Source organism: Adiantum capillus-veneris, chromosome 13 (genome assembly GCF_014529385.1).
Source record: "Adiantum capillus-veneris isolate H3 chromosome 13, ASM1452938v2, whole genome shotgun sequence".
NCBI lineage: Eukaryota > Viridiplantae > Streptophyta > Polypodiopsida > Polypodiales > Pteridaceae > Adiantum > Adiantum capillus-veneris.
The window spans coordinates 63,787,788-63,800,030 of NC_140943.1; the positions used below are offsets into that span (position 1 = coordinate 63,787,788).

Below are 12,243 nucleotides of genomic sequence, written 5' to 3' on the forward strand. Positions count from 1 at the left end.
TCACAAGCATAGCATAAACTTTGCCAAAAGCATTAACTATCCCAAGCATCAGTCCCAAGGCCTCAAACACCTTCGAAGGTGAAGAGAGCTAGCGGGGAATGAGGGTAGGGAAGAGGAAGAGAAATCATCCATAGGAGAAAGAAATAGTTCCTCACTTATCATAACTCTTTCTGCTTAGCATAGCAGAATAGCATAGTAATGAAGATGAATAAGATGGCAAGATTAAGCATTCAAGCATGGCTCTTGGTTAAGTTTGCAATCCATAGCCAAGAGTGCTGGTGTATGCTCTCCACTTCTCAACAAGCTTGGAGCAGGAGATAGAGCTTTTGCACTTTGCACTCCACACAATGAGAGAATGTGTGTGTGTGTGTGTGTGTGTGTGTGTGTGGGTGGGAGAGTATACCCCCTCTCTCATGCTTGGTCCACCTCTCTCTCTCTCTCTCTCTCTCGTATTATTTAATTATACCATTTGGACATGTGTCCTCTTTTTTCCCTTTGAGAGAAATAATTTCATTATTTATTTTAATTCTCATTGGACCTCTTTAAAGCCTATCCAATAGGATTCAAGCACATCATGAGGGTCACATGTGGAGGATTTTGACATGTGTCTTTTATACTTGTTAAGTCATTTGGTTTGAATTGAACACTTCAAACACTTAGTCAACTAATCATGAAAACCTTTTATGCCTCTTGAGAGTTTATTTTTGAATTGAACATTTTAAGAACCTTAGTCATTTAAGCATGAGAATCACCTCAAGCTTGGGCAAGGTTCCCACAAACACTTTAAGCACTTTAGTTAGCAAGTCGATAAGCACCTCATGCTTGGGTAGGGTTCCCACCTCAAGGTCAACCCTAGCGTGCCTAAGGTCAAAGGTCAAATGACTCTTTTCACTAACTTTTGGAGGTCTTTAATGAAGCTAACCTTAAGGTCTTTAAGCTCCATTAGGTAGCATTGCTCTTTAACAGACCATCTCTCAATTGGACCCCTTTACCATTGGCCCCATGTTGAGACAGATCCATAAGCACATGTCTATATTCTACCCCTTGTTCTCGTTTATTCTCCCACATTAAATGATCAGTTTAATATGAGAAAATCATTTGGGTTGGTTAGATATTAGATTTTATGACAGTTCTTTACAAATCCAAGACATTAAGAGCAACTACAAAACTAGAGGTGCTAATGCAAAGACACCCATGGAAGACATTTGAATCCTCTATCAAAGACTCGAAAAACATTAGAGAAGACTTACGAGAGTGATGATGAGAGCGGGAACTCGGGAGGGGGTAAGAGATAGAAAGAGAATGATGAGATGTTTGATGGGACTCCAGCTCACACATGATATGCGGGGGGGGGGAGTAACTTTTGGAAATCTAACTGCATGCCAAAGAGATGCAATTAGTGGAGGGAGGAGGGGGTAACTTCAAAACAATTACCCCCTCCCGTGGAGGCCCCACCTTAGTCAAAGGCTCCTTAACACACAAAAAAATGTGTTTAACAATGTGCGGTTGACATCTACACCAAGAGTAGTGTATTCTTGAATGCATGATTAATGTTTAATGATCTTCGTGCTTGAATCCACGTGTTTTTTTTATGATTACAAGGATCCCTCCACCTATCCTTTCCAAGTTTCTCGATTCAAATCATCTCTAATATTTTATAGCATTGTGGATTCCTTAGGATAATGAGATTAAGTTTAATCATGTCACGCCGAACCCAATGTAGTCATTTTGGGAAGAACCATAGTGTTTGAATAACATTTCAAGGGTTTTTAGAGCTCCTAGGAGTACACCTTTTCTACTTTTTTCGCCTGCCCAAAGGGCTAAGACCATAGTGATGTGTTCACTTTTTCCTAAAGAAAAAGGAGAGGTTTTTTAAAACAATTGTACATTTTTTTTATTGGTTGGTTGCATAGCAGACACTCATTAAAAAGATTTATAAAGAAAGAGCTTTCAAGACACTCACTAAAATCTTTGATTGCTTTCAGGTGATACTCATTGCCACGAGCATTGTACATTGTATGATTCAGTGTTGGAAAGGAGACTCGTGACTCATGATGAGAGTGTTGTAGTTGGCAGTATGTCTGGAGTGTCATTGACACACTGTAACTAATTCCCATCCTTCCTCTCTCTCTCTCTCTCTCTCTCTCTCTCTCTCTCTCTCTCTCTCTCTCTCTCTCTCTCTCTCTCTCTCTCTGCTCGAGCCTGACTTCTCTCTCTAAATGTCTGTTGTGAAAGCTCTCTCGCTCTCTCTCTGGCCTCAGGGTCTGCGTGCTCAAGGCGGGGGCCATAGCACGAAACAGAGAGTGGGAGTGCTCTCTCCTCAGATGTGTATGTGAGAGGATGCTCTCTCTCTCTCTCTCTCTCTCTCTCTCTCTCTCTCTCTCTCTCTCTCTCTCTCTCTCTCTCTCTCTCTCTCTCTCTCTCTCTCTCTCTCTCCATCCATTCCAACTTGCAATAGGGGCTTTCCAAAGCTTCATAACCAAGACGATAGGCACAACGTGAATGGATGGAGAGCAACCAATGTTTGGAGGGAAAAACTCTCTCCCCCTTTTCTACTGCGTTGCCTGGGGTTGTGTGTTTGAGTCACTCCATCGATGGCCATGTAGCCCAGCAGCTTGCAACTCCATGCTCCCAAGCCTTGCAACCCAAGGGGGTGACACAAGCAGGGCTGCGCAACAAGCGAAGGGAAACCAGGAACGAGTGGGGAGGTCAATGGCAACTAGAGATTTGGGCAAGCAGAGCTGGTGTTGGGGATGCTCAACTGTGGGCTAGGTAGCCGACGCACGTTAATTTTTCTTATACGATGTTGATCTCTACTTTGGATTCCCCGCTATTTATTTTTGTAACTTTTTCACAACCAGATCGACTTGCTTGGGAGTAATTTTGTTCCATCATTGCACTTCAACCATGAGCCTTAGATAGCTAACTTCATGGTGCAGTCGGAACCATGTGTATTGCTACACGAGCTTAGTTCATCAAATCTGTTCTACTCTACTCTGGTGATTGTGAAGAATTGGTGAAGCTTGTTGTTGCTTCTCAACCTTCACCATGTACTGGCAAGAGTAGGGTGAAGGTATAATTGTTAGTTGTGTTCACCACAGTCGAGAACTTGTGTTCCCATGGACATCGCTGCGTGTAATATTCATGCTGGGAGGATTCATCATTCTAAGAGGTATGTGTAGTTACTTCTATCTGGTTGCTTTATACGACAAAATGAACGACCCAAAACAATTGCAGGATGATAACACTGCCAGCTTGTAAGGGGAACTTAAGTTCAACTTTTCTGTTCTTTTCATCAAAAATTCATGCATGGTGATATGGGGTTTGTGGTCCTCACCCCTTCAGTATGAGCTAACAGCAAGTGGAGCGAATGAATTTCTTGCTTCTAGATGGGTAATAATCATCTTCATTTGTGACATGTATTTGGTTACTATAGGGTTACTAACATGATGCCTTTTGCTATGTATTTGATACAGAGCACCATAGTCTATGGAACCACCATGGCTAGGGTTTTTGTGCTCGAGAGGCAGGGAACGTTTTTTTGAATCATCTAGGTAGTGGATTGGCATTGGTGCCTTGATTCGATTTATTGCCTTATTTAACCTCTACTCACATTGGTTTTTGTCCTACTTGGGCCTTTGAATTTATCAATTTTTGGTGCAACAATTTCAAAAGTTTTTGCAAAATCTGAGTTTGTGCAACGTTAATGCAGCAATTGGAAAGCCTCAGGCAACAATTTTGGAGGAAGCACTTGCTAAGATGGACACAACTGATGTTGGAGAAACCCTTTGCCATTATCTCCATCCAATTCTTAAAACAGCGTTTGTACGGAGCAACCTTCAACATATTATGGTTTGCAGATTGTCTGAAAAACAAGATCTTATGGAGATGATCAACTGTAGATGGAGCATGTGACAAGCAGAATTGTTCATAGTGAAAGCTTCAGAGATGATTGAGTTGGTAATATTGCAGTGCGATCAGGGATGTCACTTCCTTTTCAACCCCTCGCTACCTCTTTTGAAGATATGAAATACTTTGTGGACATGCCTGTGGTATAATGCACATATTTTGCTTCTTTTCTTTTAGTTGTCTGTGCTTTTTGTGTACTTGGCAGCTAACATGGCTTCAAGGATGGTAGAACTTTCATTGCAGATAGCCCTTCTAGAGCTTGAATGTCCAAATTGAACTCTTCTAATGGTGAGGTTGACCGTCTTCTGATGATGCTCTTATAGGTAGTCAGTCGCCTTGTCCTTTCTGCATAAGGCTCCCCATCCTCATTGTCAAAAGAATAAATGGTACTTTCTTCCTGTTGTTCATTCTTGTTAGGTAGGTGATGTTGAGTAACTACGGTCTCTTCATTAACTGGAAGATCGCTGGCTGGTTTGTTAGTAGACTCTACATGAAGCTTACCTGTTGGCTCTTCTTTGAAAGTAGGTGGCTCATTAACAGATAGACCACCAGCTATAGAACCAGGTGTCTCTCCATAAAGCTCATTAACTAGTGGTTGACCATTAGCTGGGTTTTGGGTGAAACTAGGGGGCTTTCCATAAGACTTACCCATATCAGATAGCTCCCTAGCTAACTCTTGCGTGGAAGTAGGGTGATTTCCATCTGTATTAGATAGCTCCCTCGTTGACGTTTGTGGAGGGAGATTTAACTCTCCATGAACCTCATTATTGTGAAGTGTATTGTGAGTAGCATCATGTTTTTCAGTTGTTGGAAGTGCTACCTCTCCTTGTTCATTTTTCGGTGACAGCATTGTTATTGAACATTGGGTGTGGCCAGAAAGGTGGAGCCACACGTGAAGCAAACTGCCAACCATTAGTTTTTGCATATGCATGACCCATAAATGGATTCCCAGGATATGGAGGATCTTGGTATGGATAGATGCATGGGTCCATGCATCAGCGGATGTACATTATGTATGGGATGGTTCTGTGAATGCCCCTCCATGATGCCATAATTTGGTGTCCTCTTGTTAGCTAAATTGTCGATTCTGAATCTCGCAGATGACTGTTACCTCCCAAACGAGCAACCTTGACCCCCATCTCCCCACAAATTGAGTGGTTTCCACCATGAGGTGCTTGCCAATTATTTGGCTAGTCAAGACTAGCGCCTCCCATCATGCCAGAAGACCTCATGAATGCTGCAACATATAAAAATTCTCCTGTAAGCTCATCCAGTGAGCCTCGCTTAGCCAGCTTTTCGAACCCACTTGTCACCCAGTATTGGCCTCCCCTCACTATAGGAAGACTTGCCCACCGCAAATCATCCTGCCTTGAATCCCTACCTTGTAAATCTAAGCTCTCTCTAAAGCCCATTTGATGCACCGTGTTGCCACCGAAGGTCATTACAGCCTGGGCAACTTCAGCTGCTGCTGCAGACAGTTTGAGGTCATCTTGCCAAACTCCAGATCGTTGCCTCGCATGACCATCCTCTAAAAAGTTCAACACGGAGTCGAGCAGGTAGGATTGAACCCTACACCTTGACTTCACGAGAGAACTAGTGCTCTACGACTCTACCTGCATGTGTGCATTGATGATCCAATGCATGCCACTAATTGTAGCCAAACACTTGTTGCAAGCCCACTCAAAAATTGAGTGACTAGCCTGCTGCCCTACCAGTCATGCTTTCCTATAGCATGGTCAACATGTTGATATTTAAAATGTCGAAGGGGAAGTTTTTGCAGCTTTTGCCGGCACTGGGCTTTAGTTACCTAGCTGAACTACGTTGTTGCAGGTGCAGTTCCTAAAGTAGAATGGAAGATCTATAATGAGGTAAGGTTATGAAGTTGACAAGCTGACAAGGAGGAACGGGAAAGGGGGGTTGGGGACTCTTAAAGGCAACCCATGGTATCACCTTTTGTAGAGTGGGAGCAAGATCCAGAGCGTGATGAGCTTACATTTTGATTCGAATAAAAACAATACGTCATCTCAGGGGTTAGGTCCCTTCTTGGTCCTGACTCCTTCTCTCTCCCTCGCAAGTTGGTGTAACTAAGCCTCACGTGACCATAGCGTTATGAAGAGAAGGCTACCTCTCCTTCTCTTTGTCTTGTTTTTACTTATGTATATTTCCTAGTGGTCATTTTGCTGATTTTATCACTTTATTTCTCTTGTTGAGTCAATATTTATAAATTCCAATTTTGGAGGTTATCTCAAGTTATGTGTGGTAGACACTAATCTTTGACTAAAAGGCAAGGAGTCAAATTAGAGGTTATTCCAAGTTATGTGTCAAAGTCTAAAACCCATGCTTTATTGAGCACATTTAGTATGTGAAAACACTAGGCTACCACGACATGTTGTTAAAAACTTGAATTTTATCAATCTTTGAACAAAACGCAAGGAGTCCACTGTCATGGAAGTAGGGCTTACTACCAAAGAGTTTTCTTTACTTTGATAGTCTTTCTACGACCGTGGTCTTCGTACATACATAGAGACATTTGAAATCGAGAATAGAGAAATGAGAGAGATGTGAGTGTTTCTTTTTTTAGCAGTCATTCGAAGCTTCGCTTCACCTAGTTTTATAGGATTGCGCCCACTCACCCACCCTCATGTCTCAAGGGTTTAAATGTGAGTGTTTTTATGTGTGCTCATGTGAGTGAGCTTGAAAAATTGTATAAGATTGTCCGTTTGAAACCATTGTTAGGAAAGAACGAGACCCACGATAGGCGAGTCACACGAGCCCGTGTCCCTTAAGTCTCTCTACTTTGTAATAAAGCAAACTAAGACGAGAAGATGGGGGGAATGAGTAAACACGTGACAAAAAAATAAACAGGATGACGTACTGGCTTCGCGAAAAATGTGCCTCACGTCAACTCTGTCGATCCCATCATATGCACTTCATTCAATACCCCGTGGTATTTAGGTTGGGTTCAAACGCTGCAGTGGAAATCACACGCACAAGGGCGTCAAACCGTCCTGGTTAGACCCGGATCGCTGCAGGCAAGCTTTCTCTTCCTCCAAGCCCACCGTAGCTCTTTCGACCCGACTGCACGCCTCTCTTAACCTCGCCCTCTTCTTGGCTCTGCCTCCTCTCATGTTGTTCAGAAGAGGCGACGTCATGCTTGCAGCTCGCTTTTGTTCCACCGGGCTCGTTTGAACCCAGGCTTAGTGTTGGAGCCCGTGGCCGATCCTCGGGACTAAGTGGCATGGGCATGGAGGGATGGGATGTAGCCTCTAGGGTTACTGTGATTCGAACACTCGAACTTTCATCATCGATGCGAAAGGTCGTTAATGAGTCTCTTGAGTCTTGACTTTTGACTTTGGCGCACTGGGTCTGGGGTGTGAAGTTTTGCCAACGGGACGCTCGCTCGATCTCTTCTCTCCCCCCCCCCCCCCCCGCAAAGACCCAAGCTCGTTGGAACCCAGGCTTAGTGTTGGAGCCCGTGGGCGATCCTCGGGACTAAGTGGCACAGGCATGGAGGGGTGGGATGTAGCCTCTAGGATTATTGTGATTCGAACACTCGAACTTTCATCGTCGGTGCGAAAGGTTTTTAGAGGGCTTTCACACGGTGGGTTTCAAAACCCAAGCTCACTAAATAAAGGGGGTGCGTTCAAGAAACTTTTGAAAAGTTAAAGAAACTTTTGAAAAGTTAGCATAATTTAAGAACATGAAGGCTTTTTTTATAATGCAAGAATAGAAAGTGAACTTTATTTTCCTTGTGAGTTTGCAAACTCGTGACTCCACCTTGATGTCATCAAAGGGCATTGCAACAGAGGAGCAATTGCATTCGCTTTTCTACAAGGGTTGTGACACTCACAAAGTTGCTAAAATGTGGCTACATGAAAAAGACAGGGACAGCAGAAAGACAAACAACGTGGAGCCAGACTTGTTGAGAAGACAAGAAGTGACGTCTTCAATGCAGAACCCTTTTGAAGCTCTTGAAATGGCAGAGGATCCTACTGAAGACAAGTACCCGCATGGTGATCTCCTCCATGAACTTGCAGAAAATGGGAGGAACATCATCCTTGATGAGTTTGATAGCCCTTCTACAAGTAAGGGTAGCAATGACATGATAATGATCAAACCAAGGGCAAAGGACAAGGTTCAATGTGAGCCAGAAGGTTCCGCATGGACTGAGGTTAAGGCAAGAAGGCCTATGCCTTATGTGCCACTTAGGACATGCAGCAATGAAGGGATGCCAAGCAGAATAGAGGAATTTTCAGCCGAGCAGCGGCTAGAGATGTTGAAAAATCATACTGATATTTGGTCTCTAGATGGGGATGCTAGAAGGGCATTGCATGCACACTGGGTGGAGAGAATTCATTGTGAAGCGCAGGAAAAGATCACTCGCCTTTCCACTCAATTCACAGAAACGTGCCAAAAGAAGCAGGAAATTGAAAACGAAATTCAGCTATCCCTTTTGAGGAAGGCCAAAGTAGTGGGAATGACCACCACTGCAGCTGCACGTAACCACTCAATTCTAAAATCTTTACAAGCAGAAATCATTGTGGTGGAAGAGGCTGCAGAGGTGCTTGAGAGCCACATTTTGGCATCCTTAACAGCCTCCACCAAGCACTTAATTTTGATTGGAGACCACTTACAGCTCCGCCCAGCAGTTGCTGTGCACAAGTTGGCAGTTAAGCACCAGCTAGATGTCTCTCTGTTTGAAAGACTGGTGAAGAGTGGGGTCGAATATGTCACCCTTGGAGTGCAGCGACGCATGAGGCCATCAATCTCTAAGCTGATCTCTGGCATATATCCAATGTTGAAAGACCATGAATCTGTTACCTCAAGAGAAGATATCAAGGGCATGAAGTCAAATGTGTTCTTTCTACATCACACTACTCCTGAGGAACACAGAGGGGATGATGAGTTGGGAAAAGTGAATACGGTGGAAGCACAACTGGTTGTAGAGCTATGTGCTTACCTTATCAAACAGCAGTATGCGTACACTGACATCACTATCTTATCCATGTACAAAGGCCAGACGCAAGAGATACTTCGGCAATTGGCACAAAAGCTACCGGCAAATCATCTTGTACATGACAACGATCAACCAAAGCTGCCACGAGTAAGTAGTGTCGATGACTATCAGGGAGAGGAGTGTAAGATCATCATCCTTTCACTCGTTAGAAGTAACTCTCTTCCCACAGCTGGATCCCCCGGCAAAATTGGATTTCTAGCAGTGTCCAACTGTGTGTGTGTTGCCCTATCCAGAGCGAGAGATGGCTTGTTCATGTTTGGCAATGGGGAACTGTTATGTAAAAAAAGCGAGCTGTGGGAAGGTGTGGTGAAGGAGCTGCAACAGTCTGATGCATATGGCAATGCTCTCATATTGACCTGTCAAAATCACCCAGACAGGGAGACAAAAATTCAAAAGCCAAGTGACTTTAGAAGTGCACCTGATGGAGGCTGTGATAAAGCATGTGAGCTTCAGTTAAGCTGTGGCCATGCATGCCCAACTTTGGGCTGGTGGTCACGACAAGATAGTGTGCCCAAAGCGCTGCCCTTGCAAGCATCCACTATGTGGTCATCAATGTCAGAGGTTATGCCATGGCTTCGACGATTGCCCTCCATGTCTTGAGCCAGTTGTGAAAGAACTCCCTCAATGTGGCCATTCAGCTCATGTCTCCTGTTCTACAAGTATCGAATCAGTGAACTGTCAGATTCCATGTCCCAAGATATTGGAATGCTCTCATAAATGCTGGAGAAAGTGTGGGCAGGCATGCACCTCTCTCTGCCAACAGCTTGTAGATCGAATCTTACCATGCGGTCATTCGGTAAAATTGCATGCCACATTGACACCCTGACTTATCTTTGTAGAGAGCCATGCCAGAAAATTCTTCCAGACTGCCAGCACATTTGTCAAGGCACCTGCGGCACCTGTAAGCAAGGGCAGGCACATGTCCCTTGTTAAAGGAAGTGCAACAGATCTTTGCCATGTGGGCACTCCTGCCTATCTCGTTGTCATGAGGTTTGCCCTCCTTGCACCATGCCATGCCAGAAAATGTGTCTGCACAGTCGTTGCCAAATATATGCAGATACCCTTGCGTTCCTTGCATGGAGCCATGTCAATGGTCATGCACGCATCTTGCTTGTGACCTAATCTGCCATGAACTTTGTGACCGACCTTGCTGTGATGAGCCATGTAAGGAAACCTTACAGTGTGGGCATCTTTGCCTCGGATTATGTGGTGAGCCCTGCCCATCTATTTGTAGACACTGCACGCCTGGTTTTAAAGACACAATTTCGCTGTTGATGATGGACGAGTTCGACGAATCAGACCGATTTGTGGAGCTGCAAGATTGTGGTCATGTTTTTGAAGTCAGTGGTCTTGATACCTGGATGCACACCGAGCAAAGTGGATCCGGCACAAATGGCATTTCCCCAAAGCAATGGTATACATCTTACCTTTGAAATTACTAGAACTTCTAGACATGGTGGGTCTCTTTGAATCTTCGGCTCTTTTGCGACCTGTTCTAATATTTGTCCTTTTTTTCTTGGAAAAAAAAACATGCAGCCCTGAGTGCAGAACTTCAGTCAGGAGGTCACTGCGCTATGGCAATCAGGTGAAAACTAAACTTTACCAGATTGAAGAAGTGAAAAAGCCAATCCTCCAGTTTGACATCACTAATCAAGGCATCAAGCTGCTACAACTTAAAGCATATGACGAAGCCGTTGACAAATTTGTGGCTGCAATTGACAGTAACAGGGAAAACTTCGATGCCTACTTGGGATTAGGTACTGCATTATGTTTGCAAAGTCAATTCAAGGAAGGCATCCACTTCTTCCAACTTGTTGTGCAACATAGCCCATTAAGATGTGCAATCAATGAAATCGATACTGGGAAGGCGTTCTGGGGTAATTCATTCCTTCCTAGAACGGTGACCAAGGTGAGAAATGTGATTCAACAGACTACAGCATGTCAGCCACCGATTGCTCGTGAAGCCGACAAAAAGCTGGCAATGAGGGCTCTTGTGCAATGGGCCAAGGCGCTGTCAAACATGACCAAGTTCGATGTTGCAACAAGGGCGTGTGAAATTGTTTTAAAGGAGGAACCCAGTAACAAAGAGGCAAAGGAGACATTGCAGCTAGCAAAGGCAGAAAGACAGAGCCGAATGGAGGTGGTGGAGGCGATGATGAAAGAAGTAGGGGGAAGGGGGCATTGGTACCAGTGCCCAAATGGGCATTTCTACGTCGTAGGAGAGTGTGGAGGGCCAATGCAAGTCTCAAAATGTCCTGATTGCAAAGCAACTGTGGGAGGGCAGAACCATGCCCCTGCTGAAGGAAATACCCATTCCACCATTGATGGAAGTACTTACTCTGCATTTAGCGACCGTGTTGGGCTCGGCCGTTTCAACCATGACCTATGAATAAGTCACAAGTCATACATGCACACCTTCATTGACTGCTTATCTCCATTTTTCGGGTAGATGCAAAATTTGAGCCAACAAGTATGTGGGTGTCCTCAATGCACATTGGAACCAAGGTAGATAGGCCTTTTGAATCAGCCTTGTTGCGTTAGGGATTGAGACCAAACTTGAGTTGAGAGTGTCTGCCGCCTTGTTTTAGCTAGCCTATATAAGCTTACACATCCACGTTACCCATCACCCAGAACACTTATGGCAATTCAAACCGCAGAGAACAGAACCACCTTGCGAAAATAATCTGTACCATCTTAAATTATCTTGCTACTGTGAAAGACCATGCTGTGTCAGATATTCAACTTTTTGTACTAAGAACTAAGACATCTCTTTTATGTAATCTAGTTATGGCCCTTTTTTGGCAAGTATGACTGAAAGTAACTGAATGTGCAGTTTGTTACCTGAAAGCAGGAAAATCAGCTTGCCTATGCAACAAAACTTCAAACTGTCCAATCTCATCGTGAATTCACACCACCATATGACGGACTTGCGTAAGGACACAGGCCTTGAAGGTGATTGCATTTGGAGAGAGGTCTTCCCTTTGCATCGCTGAAAAACAGGACAGATAGCTTGAGCACATAAAGCCGTTCAAGAAGTCTCACCTGTGTTCAGGTGGCCGGAGTATTAAGCAGGCGACTTCATTGCAAAATACAAGCAAAAGGTTCTTGGTGAGCCCTCCTCCATACATGTTCCCACAAGGGGGCTGACCATATTAAAGGCCTCTTGTCGGCTCGTAGTCCTCGAGGCGTCGGTAAGCGAACTTGAGTAAAGGTCTCGGACAGAGGTGATAGGTCTCGAGATAGCCTCGAGCTTGGAGACATGTAACACCCCTCCCTCCGGCCCTTTAAGTGCCACGGGGTCCCAATGCATGGGATCA

The 12,243-nt window shown here is 44.4% G+C and overlaps 2 protein-coding genes across 2 annotated transcripts; both read left to right on the top strand.

The window, feature by feature from the left end:
* The first annotated feature begins 7,666 nt into the window (after window positions 1-7,666).
* Window positions 7,667-9,586, top strand: LOC147444141 (uncharacterized). Its single transcript, XM_086526857.1, has one exon. It carries the CDS (start codon window positions 7,691-7,693, stop codon window positions 9,524-9,526), a length of 1,836 nt encoding a protein of 611 aa, XP_086382983.1. The 5' UTR covers window positions 7,667-7,690; the 3' UTR covers window positions 9,527-9,586.
* A 282-nt stretch (window positions 9,587-9,868) lies between these two features.
* Window positions 9,869-12,013, top strand: LOC147444142 (uncharacterized). The gene is made up of 2 exons (XM_086526858.1): window positions 9,869-10,340; window positions 10,463-12,013. Exons 1-2 carry the CDS (start codon window positions 9,940-9,942, stop codon window positions 11,313-11,315), a joined length of 1,254 nt encoding a protein of 417 aa, XP_086382984.1. The 5' UTR covers window positions 9,869-9,939; the 3' UTR covers window positions 11,316-12,013.
* The last annotated feature ends 230 nt before the right edge of the window (window positions 12,014-12,243 follow it).